The following is a 22,474-nucleotide window of genomic DNA, read 5'->3' on the forward strand; positions in this document are numbered from 1 at the left end:
GAGCACCTCACTAACCCTGCTGACCGTGGAGCACCTCACTAACCCTGCTGACCGTGGAGCACCTCACTAACCCTGCTGACCGTGGAGCACCTCACTAACCCTGCTGACCGTGGAGCACCTCACTGCTGACCGTGGAGCACCTCACCTGCTGACCGTAGCACCTCCTAACCCTGCTGACCGTGGAGCACCTCACTAACCCTGCTGACCGTGGAGCACCTCACTAACCCTGCTGACCGTGGAGCACCTCACTAACCCTGCTGACCGTGGAGCACCTCACTAACCCTGCTGACCGTGGAGCACCTCACTAACCCTGCCTACCGTGGTGCACCTCGCTGACCCTGCTGACTGTGGAGCACCTCACTAATCCTGCTGACTGTGGAGCACCTCACTAACCCTGCTGACCGTGGAGCACCTCACTAACCCTGCCTACCGTGGTGCACCTCGCTGACCCTGCTGACTGTGGAGCACCTCACTAATCCTGCTGACTGTGGAGCACCTCACTAACCCTGCTGACCGTGGAGTACCTCTCTAACCCTGCTGACTGTGGAGCACCTCACTCACCCTGCTGACCATGGAGTACCTCACTCTGTTCATGTGTTCTCATTCTGGTCTCTTGCTCTCTCTCCTTATTTCAGGTGCGGAGATTTGCAGAGGCCTTCTTTTGTCTGGAACACCCGAGACAAACGGCACTGGCCTATCAGGAACTACAGTAAGACAAATTACTAACGTGTGTGTGTGTGTCCTGTCTGTCTCTGTTTTTATGATTAATTAACCACCAATTCACAATAACAGAAAATGAAGATTTGTACTGTTTTATTTTTCCCTCCTCATGTCTTCTCTCCCCTCCTCACGTCTTCTCTCCCCTCCTCACGTCTTCTCTTCCCTCTATCCCCTTTCCCCTCTCTCCCCCCTCCTCACGTCTTCTCCCCCTCTCTCCCCCCTCCTCACGTCTTCTCCTCTCCCCTTTCCCCTCTCTCTCCCCTCCTCCGTCTTCTCCCCTCTCTCCCCCCTCCCCTCCTCACGTCTTCTCTCTCTCCCCTTTCCCCTCTCTCTCCCCTCCTCACGTCTTCTCCCGCTCTCTCCCCCCTCCTCACGTCTTCTCTCTCTCCCCTTTCCCCTCTCTCTCCCCTCCTCACGTCTTCTCCCGCTCTCTCCCCCTCCTCACGTCTTCTCTCTCTCCCCCTTTCCCCTCTCTCTCCTCCCTTTCTCCCTCCTCCGTCTTCTCCCGCTCTCTCCCCCTCCTCACGTCTTCTCTCTCTCCCCTTTCCCCTCTCTCTCCCCTCCTCACGTCTTCTCCCGCTCTCTCCCCCTCCTCACGTCTTCTCTCTCTCCCCTTTCCCTCTCTCCCCTCCTCCTCCCGTCTTCTCTCCCGCTCTCTCCCCTCCTCTCCCTTTCCCCTCTCTCCCCCTCCTCACGTCTTCTCCCTCTTCCCCCTCCTCACGTCTTCTCTCTCCCCTTTCCCCTCTCCCCTCTCACGTCTTCTCCCGTCTTCTCCTCCTCCCGCTTCTCTCTCTCCCCTTTCCCTCTCTCCCCCTCCTCACGTCTTCTCCCGCTCTCTCCCCTCCCACGCCTTTCTCTCCCCTCTTCCCCTCCCCTTTCCCCTCTCTCTCCCCCTCTCTCACGTCTTCTCCCTTATCTCTCTCCCCTCCTCACGTCTTCTCTCTCTCCCCTTTCCCCTCTCTCTCCCCTCCTCATGTCTTCTCCCGCTCTCTCTCCCCTCCTCACGTCTTCTCTCTCTCCCCTTTCCCCTCTCTCTCCCCTCCTCACGTCTTCTCCCGCTCTCTCTCCCCTCCTCACGCCTTCTCTCTCTCCCCTTTCCCCTCTCTCTCCCCTCCTCATGTCTTCTCCCGCTCTCTCTCCCCTCCTCACGTCAGTGCTCACAGCCACCAGCAGATGACCACAGCCATCAAGAGTTCCTCCTACTTCCTGTCTCTACCACCACTTCCTGTTGCATGTGCCGACCTGGACGGGGACGTCAGCTCCCTGCCAATCATCTTCGAGGACAGATACCTGGACTCTATCACGGAAGGTCAGCGACGCAATAGAAATAGAATGAAATAGATTATGTTTCTATATTTCTTTGAGTAACATGGCAGACCGTTAGAGAGACAGCTATTTAAAGCAGGGATGTGATCACTTCAATTTAGAAAAGTCAGCAAAGTAAATATTGTTTTCGGGCTAGGTTATGATATACGTATAGAGGGTTATGTCATATAAGCAGGAATTTGTGATTAATCAGGGAAAATCACATTCGCGCTTTTACTTTAAAATATCATTCCTACAATCACAGTAACTTGTTCATTTAAGTGCCTTGAACATTTGAAGTGAGACTGGAAAGTGGCAACATGGAAGTGTTTCTTTGTCGTTCTCTATGAATATATTTGGTCTGTTGTGTATCGTCTCTATTTTTTCTGTCTGTTGATTGTTTACTATGACAACACCATTTCACCTAATGTAATTCTGGGTATATGTAAATCTACTTGGTGGATAAAGGTCATTGATATTTTCTCCGTACTCTGGTTTCCCTGCTTCAGATCGGGACGGGCCGTGGCTGGGCGTACATAACCCCCGGAGTGGCTCCACGTCCTCCGGTAACTCTAAGGCCTCATCCTCTTCCACTGCAGCTGCCACAGCATCCTTCCCCAGCCCCATCCTGGAGCCTCGGCCCCCAACCATGATGGACACAACCTGGCCCGATGACTGCCCAGACCTGCCCAAGTCCAAAGGTGTGTTGTTGTTATTCATAGGAATAGTTACTATCATGATTACTACGCTAGACGTTCAGATGATAGTTACTGCGCTAGATTTTCAGGTGATAGTTACTACAGTACGCTAGACGTTCAGGTGATAGTTACTACAGTACGCTAGACGTTCAGATGATAGTTACTACAGTACGCTAGACGTTCAGATGATAGTTACCACGCTAGACGTTCAGATGATAGTTACTACAGTATGCTAGACGTTCAGATGATAGTTACCACGCTAGACGTTCAGATGATAGTTACTACAGTACGCTAGACGTTCAGGTGATAGTTACTACAGTACGCCAGACGTTCAGATGATAGTTACTACAGTACGCTAGACGTTCAGATGATAGTTACTGCGCTAGACGTTCAGGTGATAGTTACTACAGTACGCTAGACGTTCAGATGATAGTTACTACAGTACGCTAGACGTTCAGATGATAGTTACTACGCTAGACGTTCAGATGATAGTTACTACAGTACGTTAGACGTTCAGGTGATAGTTACTACAGTACGCCAGACGTTCAGGTGATAGTTACTACAGTACGTTAGACGTTCAGGTGATAGTTACTACAGTACGACGTTCAGGTGATAGTTACGTTCAGGTGATAGTTACTACGCTAGACGTTCAGGTGATAGTTACTACGCTAGACGTTCAGGTGATAGTTACTACGCTAGACGTTCAGGTGATAGTTACTACGCTAGACGTTCAGGTGATAGTTACTACGCTAGACGTTCAGATGATAGTTACTACAGTACGCTAGACGTTCAGGTGATAGTTACTACAGTACGCTAGACGTTCAGGTGATAGTTGCTACGCTAGACGTTCAGGTGATAGTTACTACGCTAGACATTCAAATGATAGTTACTACGCTGGACGTTCAAATGATAGTTGCTACGCTAGACGTTCAGGTGATAGTTGCTACGCTAGACGTTCAGGTGATAGTTGCCACGCTAGACGTTCAGGTGATAGTTGCCACGCTAGACGTTCAGGTGATAGTTACTACAGTACGCTAGACGTTCAGGTGATAGTTACTACGCTAGACGTTCAGGTGATAGTTACTACGCTAGACGTTCAGGTGATAGTTACTACGCTAGACGTTCAGGTGATAGTTACTACAGTACGCTAGACGTTCAGGTGATAGTTGCTTCGCCAGACGTTCAGGTGATAGTTGCTTCGCTAGACGTTCAGGTGATAGTTACTAGACGTTCAGGTGATAGACGTTCAGGTGATAGTTACTACGCTAGACGTTCAGGTGATAGCTAGACGTTCAGGTGATAGTTGCTTCGCTAGACGTTCAGGTGATAGTTGCTAGACGTTCAGGTGATAGTTACTAGACGTTCAGGTGATAGTTACTACTAGACGTTCAGGTGATAGTCAGGTGATAGTTGCTACAGACGCTCAGACGTTCAGGTGATAGTTGCTTCGCTAGACGTTCAGGTGATAGTTGCGCTAGACGTTCAGGTGATAGTTACTACAGTACGCCAGACGTTCAGGTGATAGTTGCTTCGCCAGACGTTCAGGTGATAGTTGCTTCGCTAGACGTTCAGGTGATAGTTACTACGCTAGACGTTCAGGTGATAGTTACTACGCTAGATGTTCAGGTGATAGTTACTACAGTACGCTAGACGTTCAGGTGATAGTTACTACAGTACGCTAGACATTCAGGTGATAGTTACTACGCTAGACGTTCAGATGATAGTTACTACAGTACGCTAGACGTTCAGGTGATAGTTACTACAGTACGCCAGACGTTCAGGTGATAGCTACTACAGTACGCCAGACCTTCAGGTGATAGCTACTACAGTACGCTAGACGTTCAGGTGATAGTTACTACAGTACGCTAGACGTTCAGGTGATAGTTACAGTACGCTAGACGTTCAGGTGATAGTTACTACAGTACACTAGACGTTCAGGTGATAGTTGCTACGCTAGACTTTCAGGTGATAGTTGCTACGCTAGACGTTCAGGTGATAGTTGCTACGCTAGACGTTCAGGTGATAGTTGCTACGCTAGACGTTCAGGTGATAGTTGCTACGCTAGACGTTCAGGTGATAGTTGCTACGCTAGACGTTCAGGTGATAGTTACTACAGTACGCCAGACGTTCAGGTGATAGTTACTACAGTACGCTAGACGTTCAGGTGATAGTTGCTACGCTAGACTTTCAGGTGATAGTTGCTACGCTAGGTGATAGTTGCTACGCTAGACGTTCAGGTGATAGTTGCTACGCTAGACGTTCAGGTGATAGTTACTACGCCAGACGTTCAGATGATAGTTACTACGCTAGACGTTCAGGTGATAGTTGCTACGCTAGACGTTCAGGTGATAGTTGCTACGCTAGACGTTCAGGTGATAGTTGCTACGCTAGACGTTCAGGTGATAGTTGCAACGCTAGACGTTCAGGTGATAGTTGCTACGCTAGACGTTCAGGTGATAGTTGCCACGCTAGACGTTCAGGTGATAGTTACTACGCTAGACGTTCAGGTGATAGTTACTACAGTACGCTAGACGTTCAGGTGATAGTTACTACGCTAGACGTTCAGGTGATAGTTACTACAGTACGCTAGACCTTCAGGTGATAGTTGCTTCGCTAGACGTTCAGGTGATAGTTGCTTCGCTAGACGTTCAGGTGATAGTTACTACGCTAGACGTTCAGATGATAGTTACTAGACAGGTGATAGTTGCTTCGCTAGACGTTCAGGTGATAGTTACTACGCTAGACGTTCAGATGATAGTTACTACAGTACGCTAGACGTTCAGATGATAGTTACTACAGTACGCTAGACGTTCAGATGATAGTTACTGCGCTAGACGTTCAGATGATAGTTACTACGCTAGACGTTCAGATGATAGTTACTACAGTACGTTAGACGTTCAGGTGATAGTTACTACGCTAGACGTTCAGATGATAGTTACTACAGTACGCTAGACGTTCAGGTGATAGTTACTACAGTATGCCAGACGTTCAGATGATAGTTATTGTGTGTTCTGCCCCCAGTGAGTACTGTCTCAGTCTATATGTCTTGGTAAATGTGGCACTGACAAATCCTTGACACTGCTTCCTTGAATAGAGTGGGAACCATGATGTTTTATCAGTTCATCTGAAGCACGTTGGGTTTGTGATAAAACTCCTTAAATATAAAACACATGCTTTTTCTTTGTATTAAAGGCAAGTCAGTGAAACTGAAGAAGAACGCCAAGACGGAGAGGGAGAACGCCAAGACGGAGAGGGAGAACGCCAAGACGGAGAGGGAGAACGCCAAGACGGAGAGGGAGAACGCCAAGACGGAGAGGGAGAACGCCAAGAAGCTCATCAGACAGGGATCCAAGGACTCTGTGGTTCTGGTGGCTTATAAGAACCTGGGGAAGGCCGCTAACCCTTCACAGCTAACACATGGAGAAACTGACCATGACAGAGAGGCCCAGGGAGAGGCTGACCTGAAGCAGCAGAGGGAGGAGAGGGAGCAGGGGGAGAGGGATGCCTTGCTGGGGGTAACTGGGGGAGACTCCAACACTGACCTAAGGACTAGGATCTCAAAATATTTTCCTGAGCCTGGTGCTACCACCGCCACTGGACAGGCAAATGCTGTTCTTAATTTTGACTCTCTCCTTGAGGATGACGTCCTAGTAGCTAGTGGCGTGGCTAGCCAGAAAGGTTACTTCACAGCCTTAGTGAGCTTGGACACACAGAACAAGCCGGCCCAGGCTGGTCCTGGAGCTGTAGCCGGATTAGCCACCACAGATAATAACCAAGTAATTAACAAAAATGCTGCCGTTGACCACTGCAGCCAGCAGCTGCCCGATCACTACACGCCTGGTTCTACCGCCACTGGACTCCGGCACATCGAGGTCCAACCCAGTGACAAGGACCCGTACCAAGGAGACACAGTGACAGTTCTCCTGCCCTGTCGGACAGATGGGGATGGGACCTCCAAAAGAGATATCCCAGAAATCACCCAGACAGACCTGTGTATGTCCGACTCTAAACACCTTGCTATGAGAGACTGGAGTTCTGAGGTGTCTGACAGGCCTCGGGGTAGAGAGGTAATGACAGAGGTTAGTCAGAGGCCAGGCCTGGTGCATCTACAGCAGGTGAAAGGTGATTGTATCAGGCTGCCACCAGACGGAGGTGCTGCTGTCCCCAGTGCCTCCTCCCGCCTCTCTGACTCTGGTATCGAGAGCGAGCCCAGTTCCTTCGCTATCCAGCTGGCTACCCAGGGTGGGGCCGTAGGGCTGGTTGGGGCCCCTGAGACTGAGTTGGGCCCCCAGCAGGCCGAACGACCCCTACTCAGCCCTGCTCCCCGGCCCGTCCAGCCCACCTCTGTCCATAAGGGCAGCATGGGGACTGGAGAGGGCCTCAACCCGGAGAGCACAGTCAGCGCGGTCAGCGGCGTCCAGTCTTCCCTCACCTCCATCAACTCGCTGCCCTCGGATGACGAGGGGGAGGGGGGTATGTCTGTGTCCAGGGGCTCCAGCAGTGTAGGAGGAGGGGAGGCCGAGGGGCCACCAGGCCCAGGGGGAATGAGGAAGTCCAGTGCTCTGGTACAGGAGCAACAGAGCCTGGTGTTCTCTGGAGAACCACCACCATCTGTCCCAACACGCTGCTCTGTACCCAGCCAAACGCACCCCGACGCTGGGTTGGGCCTCAACACCACTGCTAGTGGGGGATCTGCATCTCAATATCTGCCTCCTAGGACTTTTTCCTCAACCTCTGAGTCAACACTTAACACTGATCCCAGGTTGTTAACATGTTCCTCTGAGGGGGCCGTAGGGGGTCCAGGTGCCCCCCGTAGTGAGCCCCAGACAGCCTCCTACCCCTCCTCTAACTCCACCGCCAGCAGCAGTGACCTGGTCAAGAAGGGACTGGTAGAAAACTACTTTGGCTCTCGCTCCAGCACAGACGTCTCAGAGATCAGCCCTGTAGAGACGTCAGCTATCACCCTGGGGATACTGTGTGGAGCGGGGCCGGGGCCGCCTGTAGAGGAAGACGAGGAAGAGGACAACGAGATGATAGAGAACGGCTTCTACGAGGAAGGAGACGGCTTGGCGTTCGTGAACGGTGTTGTTGACGAGGAGGAGGAGGATGAAGGAGATGGAGGGGCAGTAGGAAGGAGTCTGATGTTTGAACAGTTGGGACTGGACCATGTTCAGGAGCCCAGGGGTCTTCCTCCAGGCTATGGTGCCCCTGTCCGCTCCCCCCTGGCTCCCAGCTCAGTGGGCTCTTCCCAGGGGAGAATTCTAGTCCCTACCCCTTCCACCTCCCTTACCTCCAACAGCCTGCGCTGGTATGACAGCGCCCCCACACCACAGATGAAAGCGTGAGTCCACAGTCTAGTCATCTCATGTCCTACAGTCCACAGTCTAGTCATCTCATGTCCTACAGTCCACAGTCTAGTCATCTCATGTCCTACAGTCCACAGTCTAGTCATCTCATGTCCTACAGTCCACAGTCTAGTCATCTCATGTCCTACAGTCCACAGTCTAGTCACCTCAGTCATCTCATGTCCTCACAGTCCACAGTCTAGTCATCTCATGTCCTACAGTCCACAGTCTAGTCATCTCATGTCCATCTCATGTCAGTCCACAGTCTAGTCATCTCATGTCCTACAGTCCACAGTCTAGTCACCTCATGTCCTACAGTCCACAGTCTAGTCACCTCATGTCCTACAGTCCACAGTCTAGTCACCTCATGTCCTACAGTCCACAGTCTAGTCACCTCATGTCCTACGGTCCAGTCTAGTCACCTCATGTCCTACAGTCCACAGTCTAGTCACCTCATGTCCTACAGTCCACAGTCTAGTCACCTCATGTCCTACAGTCCACAGTCTAGTCACCTCATGTCCTACAGTCCACAGTCTAGTCACCTCCTCATGTCCTACAGTCCAGTCCATGTCCTACGGTCCAGTCTAGTCACCTCATGTCCTACAGTCCACAGTCTAGTCATCTCATGTCCTACAGTCCACAGTCTAGTCACCTCATGTCCTACAGTCCACAGTCTAGTCACCTCATGTCCTACAGTCCACAGTCTAGTCACCTCATGTCCTACAGTCCACAGTCTAGTCACCTCATGTCCTACAGTCCACAGTCTAGTCATCTCATGTCCTACAGTCCACAGTCTAGTCACCTCATGTCCTACAGTCCACAGTCTAGGGGCGGCAGGGTAGCCTAGTGGTTAGAGCGTTGGACTAGTAACCGGAAGGTTGCGAGTTCAAACCCCCAAGCTGACAAGGTACAAATCTGTCGTTCTGCCCCTGAACAGGCAGTTAACCCACTGTTCCTAGGCCGTCATTGAAAATAAGAATTTGTTCTTAACTGACTTGCCTGGTTAAAAAAAGGTAAAATAAAAATAAATAAAATAGTCACCTCATGTCCTACAGTCCACAGTCTAGTCACCTCATGTCCTACAGTCCACAGTCTAGTCACCTCATGTTCTACGGTCCACAGTCTAGTCACCTCATGTCCTACAGTCCACAGTCTAGTCACCTCATGTCCTACAGTCCACAGTCTAGTCACCTCATATCCTACAGTCCACAGTCTAGTCACCTCATGTCCTACAGTCCACAGTCTAGTCACCTCATATCCTACAGTCCACAGTCTAGTCACCTCATGTCCTACAGTCCACAGTCTAGTCACCTCATGTCCTACAGTCCACAGTCTAGTCACCTCATGTCCTACAGTCCACAGTCTAGTCACCTCATGTCCTACAGTCCACAGTCTAGTCACCTCATATCCTACAGTCCACAGTCTAGTCATCTCATGTCCTACAGTCCACAGTCTAGTCACCTCAGGTCCTACAGTCCACAGTCTAGTCACCTCATGTTCTACGGTCCACAGTCTAGTCACCTCATATCCTACAGTCCACAGTCTAGTCACCTCATGTCCTACAGTCCACAGTTCCATAATTTCATTTCTGCTTCTTTGATGGTTATGTCTTAAGCCTTAGCTAGGGAAATGTTGCTCCGTTAACTTTACTGTATTAGGTTGATTTGACAGGGACGATGCACCATTTGCACATTAATGTGGTTCTTTGTGGCTCAGTCTGTAGATAATGGCGCTTGCAACGCCAAGGGTCGTAGGTTCGATTCCTGTTGGGACCACCCATATGTAGAATGTATGCATGCATGACTGTAAGTCCATTTGGATTAAAGCATTTGCTATATGGCATATACACTGAGTGTACAAAACATTAGGAACATCCTCCTAATATTGCATTGCATCCCCCCCTTTTTGTCTTCAGTTCTTCACACAAACCGGTGCACCTGGAACCTACTACCATACCCTGTTCAGAGGCACTTCAATCTTTTGTCTTGCCCATTCACCCTCTGAATGACACACATACACAATCCATGTCTCAATTGTCTTAATGCTTTAAAATCCTTCTTTAACCTGTCTCCTCCCCTTCATCTACACTGATTGAAGTGGATTTAACAAGTGACATCAATAAGGGATTGTATCTTTCACCTGGATTCACCTGGTCAGTCTATGTCATGGAAAGAGCAGGTGTTCTTAATGTTTTGTACACTCAGTGTACAATAGTAGTATTATTATGATTATCATAATAGCTTATATTATTAAGCAACATTACTGGCCAGGTAAATAATAAACATGTCTTCCTTATCCTCGTGGTGTAGTTTTGTTGCGGCCAAAGAGGAGTTGAAGCAGCTGAGACTACCAGGGTTCCTGTACAGTGAGGTGGGAGACCTGGCCTCCAGTGTCCCTTACTTTAGCCTGGAGGAGGATGACAACTGTGACGAGGGCATCCACCTCATCGTCTGTGTCCACGGCCTCGATGGTAACTACACTTTATCCATTTAGTCAGATAATCAACCCATCTTGTTATCTGCTTCAGTTCTTTTTGGAACAGGACATGTTGTGGTCTAATATATTGAAAACCAATCTGGGTTTAAATACTATTGAAATAATTTCAAAACCTTTACCTTGGCTTGATCAAGCTTGACTTGGCAATGGAACCAATAGGAAAGACCCAGTAGTGGTTCCAGACAGGTTAATGCATCGCTCATAGTATTTGAAAGATTTCAAACGGTATTTGAACCCAGGTCTAATGTGAAATATTTTGGGTGTTCCTTCATTCTGTGTCTTCCAGGTAACAGTGCTGACCTGCGTCTGGTGAAGACCTACCTGGAGCTGGGCCTACCTGGAGCTAGGATAGACTTCCTCATGTCCGAACGCAACCAGGTAACTAACCATAGTGTACCACACCTGAACCAACCGACACTACCTCATTATGGTACACCTGAACCAACCGACACTACCTCATTATGGGATACCTGAACCAACCGACACTACCTCATTATGAACCAACCAACCGACACTACCTCATTATGGTACACCTGAACCAACCGACACTACCTCATTATGGTACACCTGAACCAACCGACACTACCTCATTATGGTACACCTGAACCAACCGACGCTACCTCATTATGGTACACCTGAACCAACCGACACTACCTCATTATGGTACACCTGAACCAACCGACACTACCTCATTATGGTACACCTGAACCAACCGACACTACCTCATTATGGGATACCTGAACCAACTGACACTACCTCATTATGGTACACCTGAACCAACTGACACTACCTCATTATGGTACACCTGAACCAACTGACACTACCTCATTATGGGATACCTGAACCAACTGACACTACCTCATTATGGTACACCTGAACCAACTGACACTACCTCATTATGGGATACCTGAACCAACTGACACTACCTCATTATGGGATACCTGAACCAACCGACACTACCTCATTATGGTACACCTGAACCAACTGACACTACCTCATTATGGGATACCTGAACCAACCGACTACCTCATTATGGTACACCTGAACCAACCGACACTACCTCATCTGCCTCTTTACTTCACATTATTATGGGACGTTATGTATTTCAAGTACATTCGTATGGCGGCAGGGTAGCCTAGTGGTTAGAGCGTTGGACTAGAATTTGTTCTTAACTGACATGCCTGGTTAAATAAAGGTTAATAATAAATAAATAAACTTGAATGACAATCAACAATGGATGGTTAATAGGAATTTCTTCTAGTTTCGTCTCATGGGAGTGCAGTATTGTCACGGGAGTGCAGTTTCGTCTGTATCCTCTTATGCAAGTGCAGTAAACAATGCCTTGTCCTTGTCAGTCTGTAGAACTTTAGGTCTGACTTTTTGTTGTTTTCCCCACAGAATGACACGTTTGCTGACTTTGAGCAGATGACAGACCGGCTGTTGGATGAAATAGTTCAGTACATTCAGATCTACAACCTCACTGTCTCTAAGATCAGGTACATATGGGTTCTTCAGGTCTACAACCTCACGGTCTCTAAGATCAGGTACATATGGGTTCTTCAGGTCTACAACCTCACCGTCTCTAAGATCAGGTACATATGGGTTCTTCAGATCTACAACCTCACCGTCTCTAAGATCAGGTACATATGGGTTCGTCAGATCTACAACCTCACCGTCACTAAGATCAGGTACATATGGGTTCTTCAGGTCTATAACCTCACCGTCACTAAGATCAGGTACATATGGGTTCGTCAGGTCTACAACCTCACGGTCTCTAAGATCAGGTACATATGGGTTCTTCAGGTCTACAACCTCACCGTCTCTAAGATCAGGTACATATGGGTTCTTCAGGTCTATAACCTCACCGTCACTAAGATCAGGTACATATGGGTTCGTCAGGTCTACAACCTCACTGTCTCTAAGATCAGGTACATATGGGTTCTTCAGGTCTACAACCTCACCGTCTCTAAGATCAGGTACATATGGGTTCTTCAGGTCTATAACCTCACCGTCTCTAAGACCAGGTACATATGGGTTCGTCAGGTCTACAACCTCACGGTCTCTGCTTCTTTAATTGTCCCCCTACTATGGGTGCTATAGTCTGAAGTGTGTCCCTCTCCTCTTCTTCATCTGCGCTGATGGAAAGAAGTAATAATGGGATGGGTAGAAGCAACATAGTGGATCTCTAGCACCCATGAATTGGTTTTCCCACTGTCCAAGGAGTCACCCCTTTCCCACTGTCCAGTGAGTCACCCCTTTCCCACTGTCCAGTGAGTCACCCCTTTCCCACTGTCCAGTGAGTCACCCCTTTCCCACTGTCCAGTGAGTCACCCCTTTCCCACAGTCCAGTGAGTCACCCCTTTCCCACTGTCCAGTGAGTCACCCCTTTCCCACAGTCCAGTGAGTCACCCCTTTCCCACTGTCCAGTGAGTCACCCCTTTCCCACTGTCCAGTCAGTCACCCCTTTCCCACTGTCCAGTCAGTCAGTCACCCCTTTCCCACTGTCCAGTCAGTCAGTCACCCCTTTCCAACTGTCCAGTCAGTCAGTCACCCCTTTCCCACTGTCTAGTCAGTCAGTCACCCCTTTCCCACTGTCTAGTCAGTCACCCCTTTCCCACTGTCCAGTCAGTCACCCCTTTCCCACTGTCCAGTCAGTCACCCCTTTCCCACTGTCCAGTGAGTCACCCCTTTCCCACTGTCCAGTGAGTCACCCCTTTCCCACTGTCCAGTCAGTCAGTCACCCCTTTCCCACTGTCCAGTCAGTCAGTCACCCCTTTCCCACTGTCCAGTCAGTCAGTCACCCCTTTCCCACTGTCCAGTCAGTCAGTCACCCCTTTCCCACTGTCCAGTCAGTCAGTCACCCCTTTCCCACTGTCCAGTCAGTCAGTCACCCCTTTCCCACTGTCCAGTCAGTCAGTCACCCCTTTCCCACTGTCCAGTCAGTCAGTCACCCCTTTCCCACTGTCCAGTCAGTCAGTCTCCCCTTTCCCACTGTCCAGTCAGTCAGTCTCCCCTTTCCCACTGTCCAGTCAGTCAGTCTCCCCTTTCCCACTGTCCAGTCAGTCAGTCACCCCTTTCCCACTGTCCAGTCAGTCAGTCACCCCTTTCCCACTGTCCAGTCAGTCAGTCACCCCTTTCCCACTGTCCAGTCAGTCTCCCCTTTCCCACTGTCCAGTCAGTCAGTCACCCCTTTCCCACTGTCCAGTCAGTCAGTCACCCCTTTCCCACTGTCCAGTCAGTCAGTCACCCCTTTCCCACTGTCCAGTCAGTCAGTCACCCCTTTCCCACTGTCCAGTCAGTCAGTCACCCCTTTCCCACTGTCCAGTCAGTCAGTCACCCCTTTCCCACTGTCCAGTCAGTCAGTCACCCCTTTCCCACTGTCCAGTCAGTCAGTCACCCCTTTCCCACTGTCCAGTCAGTCAGTCACCCCTTTCCCATCAGTGCAGATGGAGAAAAGAAGACATAGAGTTGAATCAACTTAATACTATTGAGATGCCCCCTGGTGTATAACAGTTCTCTCCACATCCAGACATATTTAATTCTCCCCCACCATGAAATCGGGGAGGGGATCTGTCTCGGTCCTTTAATATGTTAGTACCTCATGATATCTCAGAAACCACTGGCCCAATTCTGAGGAAACTTGGGTGAATGATGCATCTTGCCATAGAGATCCGTCATTTACAAAATTACACTGATTGGCCCAAGCTATAGGGTGGCTGCGTCATTCATGGGGGACGACATGTTTACTGTTACCTTGTTTGATTTGAGCTCCTGCGTGATCTCTGACCTGTATCTATATTCTCTGTTTCTCAGCTTCGTAGGCCACTCCCTGGGGAACCTGATAGTTCGTTCAGTACTGACCAGACCCAGGTTTAAATGTTACCTGAGCAGACTTCACACCTTCCTCTCTCTGTCTGGACCTCACCTGGGTACCCTGTACAACAGCTCTGCTCTGGTCAACACAGGTATGTCTCTCTACACTATACCCTCTACAGCAGGGATCATCACCTAGATTCAGCCGCGGAGCGATTTGTTTATTTTCTGGAGCGGATGGTTGGGGAGGCCGGAACAATTATAAATAATATTCAAATTGACCGCAAGAAGCCCAAATATATATGTTTGACTAAAACATCACTATTTCAAACCTTGCTTATATTTGTATAAGATGTGTGCGTTTGATGCGTGGGAAGACTTGAACACATTTCTTAAATTCACCTAATTTGGAGCTGATTTCCTGGTGTTTTTAGCATCTTTTATGTCCAACGATGAAAATTCAGCACACAATTTATATTTATTTATTTTTGCTCAGAAAACTTGGGAGGGGGAAATAAAACCATCCATGGGACAAAATCGGACCCCTGGCCACCAGTTGGGATTTTGAAGAATCTGACATATCCTACCTCATTAGATTTATATAGTTCATGCTCGCAGTGTGTTTGCGAGATGCCGTACAAAAGGCAGTTTTAAAACCGCCCCATGACTCCTGCAGCGTCTACAGACATCTACTAAACAAGCAAAAACTGACTCTATGAGAATGAGTGTGACAACTGATAGCCCATCTATAAGTGACTGTCAGTCAATCAGGTGGCTAGCTGCCTGCAGAGACTTCTATTTCAGAAAATATGAAGGGCTCTGGCTAGTAGTACTTAGCCAGTTAGAAAGATGATGTAACAAGCTAACATTTAAACAGATCCTACCTCAGCAGTAGAAAAAAAAATAGGCTACTAAGTTGTAATAACTGTGGTTTACAGAGAGTAGGTTACTGAGCCAGACAGTGATGTGGCGCTCAGTGGTGAGGCTGAGGCAGGCTACAATGCATGCAAGAGGAAGCAGAGGAGGCATTTAGACAATACTTTCAAACCTCTTCGGGCTAGGGGGCTGGTTTTTCACATTCGGATGAAAAGCGTGCCCAGAGTAAACTGCCTGCTACTCAGGCCCACAAGCTAAGATATGCATATTATTAGTAGATTTGGATAGGAAACACTCTGAAGTTTCTAAAACTGTTTGAATGATGTCTGTGAGTATAACAGAACTCATATGGCAGGTGAAAACCTGAGAAAAATCCAACCAGGAAGTGGGAAATCTGAGGTTTGTAGTTTTTCAACTCATTCCCTATCGAAAACACAGTGTAAATTGGGTCATATTGCACTTCCTAAGGCTTCCACTAGATGTCAACAGTCTTTAGAACATTGTTTCAGGCTTCTATTGTGAAAGGGGAGCGAATAAGACGAGTCAGAGTAGGTGGCTCAGTTGAAAGCTATGAGTTGTTTATCGTGCGCGGCTGTGAGCACGAGCTCTGTTCCCTTTCCTTTCTAAAGACAAAGGAATTGTCCGGTTGAAACATTATTGAAGATTTATGATAAAAACATCCTAAAGATTGATTATATACATCGTTTGACATGTTTCCACGAACTGTAATGGAACTTTTTGGACTTTCCGTCTGGACTTAGTTCCCGCGCCTTGTGCATTTGGATTGGTGAACTAAACGCGCAAACAAAAGGAGGTATTTGGACATAAAGATGAACTTTATTGAACAAAACAAACATTTATTGTGGAACTGGGATTCCTGTGACTGCATTCCGACGAAGATCATCAAAGGTGAATATTTATAACGCTATTTCAGACTTTTGTGGACTCCACAACATGGCGGATATCTGTATTGGCTTGTTTTGGTGGCTGAGCGCTGTACTCAGATTATTGTGCTTTCGCTGTAAAGCTTTTTTGAAATCTGACACAGCAGTTGCATTAAGGAGAATTTTATCTTTAAAAACACAGGATACAACATTCAATTTAAAAAGCTTCTAGCTTAGAATTTTTATTTTATTTTTATGTATACTATTCCAGGAAAGTGTACTGTGAAAATGTTGAATGTTTATTTCCCTTTAACTACGACACTGTGCTACGCTCAGTCAAGGAAACAAGTCATTGTCTTCCGCTCCCTAGTTGATTTAGTCAGTCTTTAACCCCTGTGTTCCTCCTCCTTCCTCCCTCCCAGGCCTGTGGTTCATGCAGAAGTGGAAGAAGTCTGGCTCCCTGCTCCAGCTGACCTGCAGAGACCACTCTGATCCCAGACAGACCTTCCTCTACAAGCTTAGCAAGAAATCTGGTGAGTTGAGCAGAGAAAAGATCATTGTTGTTGTGCAATTTGTTACATTGTTAACGCCTGGTATCGATCTGTTCTCCTGGGCATTTAAATTAAGCTTGTTGTCTATTGTTACATGAATAACAGGTGTGCTGTGTCAATGTATTGTGGCAGGTCTTCATCACTTCAGGAACGTGGTGTTAGTGGGCTCTCTGCAGGATCGTTACGTCCCATATCACTCAGCCAGGATAGAGATGTGTAAGACAGCCCTGAAGGACAAACAAACAGGTGGGCCCTAAACGTGTGTCCCACAGGACATTTATTCACAGTGTAGACAAGCTACTGGACCAATAACCTGGTTCCTCTCGCTGCTGCTTGCTGTTGGGGCTTTGCTAGGCCGGGTTACAGTTAAGCACTTTGTGACAACTGTTGATGTTGAAATGGCTTCATGAATACATTCGATTGATTGTTGTCATGTATGGCTCAGTTGGTTAGAGCATGGCCCTTGCAACATTAGGTTTGTGGGTTTGATTCCCGGGCCACCCAGATGTAAAATGTATGCACATGCTTCTAAATGGAGTTTATTCTTCTTCTTATTCTCTCTGTCACTCCCTTTTTTCCCTTTAATCTTCTCACTTCCTCTCCCCCCTCCCCCCCCTCTCTCCCCTCTCTCTCACTCCCCCTCTCTCTCACTCCCCCTCTCTCTCACTTTCCCTCTCTCGCACTTTCCCTCTCCCAGGTTCAGTATATGTAGAGATGATAGAGAACCTGTTGCTGCCGGTTCTCCAGAACAGAGACTGTAACCTGGTGCGTTACGATGTCATCCATGCTCTGCCCAACACCGCCAACTCCCTGATTGGCCGAGCAGCACACATCGCCGTCCTCGACTCGGAAATCTTTCTGGAGAAGTTCTTCCTGGTCGCAGGCCTGAAGTTCTTTCAGTAGGAGGGGAGGGGTCTATGAATCCAACTAATGGCTGGAAGGGGGGATGGGAGGGGGCTTTACCAATCTAACCAATGGCTGGAGCGGAGGGACGTTTTTTCAGTAGGAAGTAGGAGTGGCCACCCAATCAAATCAATGACTGGAGGAGGGAGAATGGGGGCCTCCCAATCAATAACCTGGTCCCATATCTGTTTTGACTGTTTTGGTCAACTCCTATAGTCATTGACATGCCAAAAGAAATGTATGCATTGTATCCTGTGGAGGTCACCGGGTGGAAGGAGTTTACACATTTAAGACCATGTCAGTGATGCTGAAGTGAGATCTCTGCCCATCTCCATCCAATGACCAGAGAAGTTGGCAAGACTGCACAAACTGATCTGGGACCAGGCTAGCAAATAAAACCTGTGGCTGGAGGGAGAGGGGAAGAGAGGAGAACGTGGAGCATACATAGAATATAATTACTAGACCATCAATCTAGTGATGCTATTTCTATCATGTGTAGCTTATATTACCTCACTGCATCCAAACCCCAATTCTCAATATTGTATCTGGTTGAGGCGTACGGTTTTATAGATGCATCTGCTTCCATATGGAAGATCAAAATTCTAATATCATTGTTTATTTTGAGGTTTTTTTAGCTCTTTTTTTTATCGGTTTGTTAGTGAATGTTCCTCATTTTTATTGTTCTACTTTTCAAAGGATGATTGCAAGTTGATTTTCTGAATGTACTTGTGGTGGGGGGATGGTTTTCCTTCTCATATTGTAATCTTTTCAGTGTTATTTATCTATGAAATGGTTATATTTTCACATGGTTTTGTTCAAACCATTCATTCAGTTATTAAGACGATTGCAATACCGATCTGGAAATGTAGCTGCTAAAAATGGTGAGCTGACTCATCTTCTCATATTGTCCTCACCTTTATTTAAAAGGTGCATTTTCTTCAACAACAACAAATTAGTCGTAAAGTCAAACTATTATACTCTTGCATTCATTTGCACCACAGCTGTATAAAAAAAAACTGATTTTTCTACTGAGGATGGTCATTTTTACTAAGTACATATTTTACTATCAGAATTTTAATTTGTGTTATTTTTTCATTTTACAAAGGTAAAGGCTTCCAGTCTAGTCGAACTAACTTAACGGAATCAATTTGATTGTAACTCGGACAATGCAGCCTGGGACTTATAAGGCTTTGCGGTTTTCTATAGCTCTGGACCAGGGCGTTCGGTGCAGGTTGTTGGCGCTGAGCCTTCCTGAACAGGGGAAGAGACAACTCGTTGCGCACTGGACCAGAGCTAGGTTTTATACTGTATGCTGTTACTTTGCCATTACAGCATCGTGCACAACACTAAACCCAACCTGGTGTTGGGAACATTATACGAGCCTTGCTTGATTAAAGCATGAGAACATTTTATTACAAGAGGTTTTAAATAAACTCGTTCAACTGTTATAGCCAGAAGGGTCGTGTTCATTAGGGCTCACCGTAGCAAAACGTTTTCTAACAGAAAGCAAAGAAAGCCTTGCTTATTGGACAAATTCATGTAGGGAAGAACCCTGTTTGATTCTGTTTTCTTCCGCTTGGTGCCAAATGAATACGACCCAAATGTAAAGGTGGGGTGTAGCTAAGGGTCAGTACTTATGAATAGCACATATCTTGGTTCATGGAGAGTATTTATGTTTTGCTGTCATAGATGGGTGGGTGTATTATTTATGCTTTTTAACATGAGTATTGTTTTTAGATATAAAATCAACTTCTCATTTCTTTGTGAAAATGGTTTGTAATCATTGCACTCTTTACCATTAAATAAATGTATTATAAATATTTGTTGGTCTTTTTTTTTGCTCATTTATGCAATTTGGTTGAAAGTTAAGAACTCAAATGTTTGACTAGATGGTAGTGTATGTGGATTCCACTGCAAGATAATCACCTTTCCCTGCCAGAGAAAAAAACAATTGGCAATAGTATGGTTTTCAATCTATTCCATCTCCAGAAAAGGTTATCTAGACTTGAAGACGAGGAGCCTGGATGAAAAGGTTATCTAGACTTGAAGGGGACGAGCCTTGATGAAAAGGTTATCTAGACTTGAAGACGAGGAGCCTGGATGAAAAGGTTATCTAGACTTGAAGGGGACGAGCCTGGATGAAAAGGTTATCTAGACTTGAAGGGGACGAGCCTTGATGAAAAGGTTATCTAGACTTGAAGGGGACGAGCCTGGATGAAAAGGTTATCTAGACTTGAAGGGGACGAGCCTTGATGAAAAGGTTATCTAGACTTGAAGGGGACGAGCCTGGATGAAAAGGTTATCTAGACTTGAAGGGGACGAGCCTTGATGAAAAGATTATCTAGACTTGAAGAGGACTAGCCTGGATGAAAAGATTATCTAGACTTGAAGAGGAGGAGCCTGGATGAAAAGGTTATCTAGACTTGAAGAGGACTAGCCTGGATGAAAATGTTATCTAGACTTGAAGAGGAGGAGCCTGGATGAAAAGGTTATCTAGACTTGAAGAGGACTAGCCTGGATGAAAAGGTTATCTAGACTTGAAGGGGACTAGCCTAGATGAAAAGGTTATCTAGACTTGAAGAGGACTTGCCTGGATGCTAACTCCTTATGGAACTGTCATGCCAACTCCTTATGGAACTGTCATGCCAACTCCTTATGGAACTGTCATGCCAACTCCTTATGGAACTGTCATGCCAACTCCTTATGGAACTGTCATGCCAACTGCAAGATGGCTGACAATGAAATGGCAATGGAGTAGGCTAAAAACAAATGAGGCTATTTTATTCCGCCATCAAATAAAGTGTCTCTGGTTTTAATGTTTGATGGATTTGGGATGAATGTTCCTCATTATTTGAGGTTGTGTAAAAACAAACGACAGTCAACCATCCTAGGAATGTGTGAATGGACATTTATTAGTAGGCTATGCCATTTATTCAGTGTCTACAAGCCTAGTTTACCCCTCGCTCCCTTGCCCCTGTTTGGAGTAAATCATAAAAGCCTGTTGCAACCAGCTGATTTTAGGAATGTTGTCGCCCATGGTAACACAATGGAGTCCCAATTGACCTCCATCTCCACGCACACACACACACTCACTACACAAACGCCTCCCCTTTTACCCCAGTCTCTCCTCTCGACGCCCCCTTTCAGAGAGCAGAGGGGCATTGTGGGATGACGTAATGTGTTCCTAAATGAGACAGTCCTTCAAAGGGACTAAACTAGGTTGAGCTGACTGCAAGAAAGAGTGGGGGTGTAGGGGTCAGAGGGCGGTAGATGAGGGGTGACGGGTGGTGAGGTTTGGGGAGGGGGGGGGTGTTATTAGGCTCATCTCCCCCCTAAGATGACGGGAAGTAGACAATGGATGGCCATCTTTTCTTGACTTGAAGAAAAGGTCAACAGGGCCAGGGAAACAAAATACAACAACACCAGGTGTGAGTCTGTCAACAGTATTGTCCAGAGATCACAGTCCTGGGGGCAGTTCATCCATCCATGGCCTTACAAACCCTCTTTTACACATCCTGTCCACCAGCAGACTGCAACGTTGTTAAACATCTCACACAGTTTAATTAAGGCTTGATAAGAGGACTGGGGCTGATTTCTTTCTCACAGACAGGTGTTATGTAGTATATATGTGGCAGATGATTGTCAGGAAAGTAGCAACTGCTTAAACATGTCATCTAACTCTGGAGAATATCCCTTGAAATGACCTATTAGTTCATGACTAGCCTTAATCTGTGTCCTCGAAACCCTCCTATACCATTAAAGCATCTGTTAGAAAATCTCATCACAACCATTAGCTAAACGAGATAACAATAGAAATCAACAGGTTGATATGGAGACAGCAGTATGGTCTCGGACTGTGGACCTAATTAGCTGTAATCTCATATGAACTAATGCTAATCTGTGTAATCTGCCTCTTATTGGGGTAAACCCTGCCAGACTGGCTCAAACATTCATTATTGTTGCATTCCCTGGATTATTTCCCCAGACAATTAATGAGGCTTGAAACTGAATGCATCATGGCTAACTCATAGGACATGGTGGAGATACAATGTTGTGTTTTTAGTTTAGGGAAGGTTAGACTTCCTTAATGTTTCAACATCAAATTAGAAAATACATGATCATATAATTTAAATTATGGAGGCAAATTTTAGACTTGTTTTAAATTTCAATTTGATTAATTGGATTCGAAGAATGATTTATAATTTTCATTAAATATGTCAAAAAATATTATCTTTCACACGTTGTGGGCTATATTAGCATATAATAGTGGTGAGTAATGAAATTAGCATGCTGTCAATCATGCTGAATCATCCAGGTTACCATGCAATAAAAACGTGGCCAATAAATTATAGCGAGTGTACTTTGGGATATCCTGGTTTCACACTCAACTCACCTATTGAACCAAACACAAATGTAATTGTAATAGTCACTTCACCCCTACCTACATGTACAAATTACCTCAACTAACCTGTACCTCCTGTATATAGCCTCGTTTTTGTTGTTTTATTGTGTTACTTTATATTATTTTTTTACTTTAGTTTATTTGTTAAATATTTTCTTAACTCTTCTTGAACTGCACTGTTGGTTAAGGGCTTGTAAGTAAGCATTTCACGGTTGTTGTATTCGGTGCATGTGACAAATAAAGTTGGATTTGATTCTAATATTGAATATCAAACCTAGTTGATTAACATGGACGTTATGTCAGTGTGGGAAAGTACATTGTTACAAGTATATAGGCCGTCATTGTAAATACGAATTCGTTCTATTAATTGCAAAATATAGACAATATAGTTCTCAGTTAGAAGACGAAATGTCATACTAAACTATGCTAAAACACCCCTTCGACTCATTGCAGTTGGTCTAGTCCAGGCTGCAGCGTCTGG

At 46.6% G+C, this 22,474-nt stretch overlaps 1 protein-coding gene across 5 annotated transcripts in view; it reads left to right on the top strand.

The window, feature by feature from the left end:
- Nucleotides 1-19,411, top strand: part of fam135a (family with sequence similarity 135 member A) — a 64,854-nt gene extending 45,443 nt beyond the window's left edge. For all 5 annotated transcript variants that reach the window (XM_065023047.1, XM_065023043.1, XM_065023044.1 and 2 more), the window contains 11 exons: nt 636-709; nt 1,875-2,029; nt 2,535-2,726; nt 5,916-8,064; nt 10,378-10,538; nt 10,851-10,942; nt 11,963-12,060; nt 14,378-14,529; nt 16,560-16,670; nt 16,821-16,934; nt 17,386-19,411. In XM_065023047.1, coding sequence (XP_064879119.1) covers nt 636-709; nt 1,875-2,029; nt 2,535-2,726; nt 5,916-8,064; nt 10,378-10,538; nt 10,851-10,942; nt 11,963-12,060; nt 14,378-14,529; nt 16,560-16,670; nt 16,821-16,934; nt 17,386-17,591 — 3,504 coding nt within the window. In that variant the 3' untranslated portion in view covers nt 17,592-19,411. The remainder of the gene's footprint in view (nt 1-635; nt 710-1,874; nt 2,030-2,534; nt 2,727-5,915; nt 8,065-10,377; nt 10,539-10,850; nt 10,943-11,962; nt 12,061-14,377; nt 14,530-16,559; nt 16,671-16,820; nt 16,935-17,385) is intronic.
- The last annotated feature ends 3,063 nt before the right edge of the window (nt 19,412-22,474 follow it).

This window comes from Oncorhynchus nerka, linkage group LG10 (genome assembly GCF_034236695.1).
Source record: "Oncorhynchus nerka isolate Pitt River linkage group LG10, Oner_Uvic_2.0, whole genome shotgun sequence".
Taxonomy (NCBI): domain Eukaryota; kingdom Metazoa; phylum Chordata; class Actinopteri; order Salmoniformes; family Salmonidae; genus Oncorhynchus; species Oncorhynchus nerka.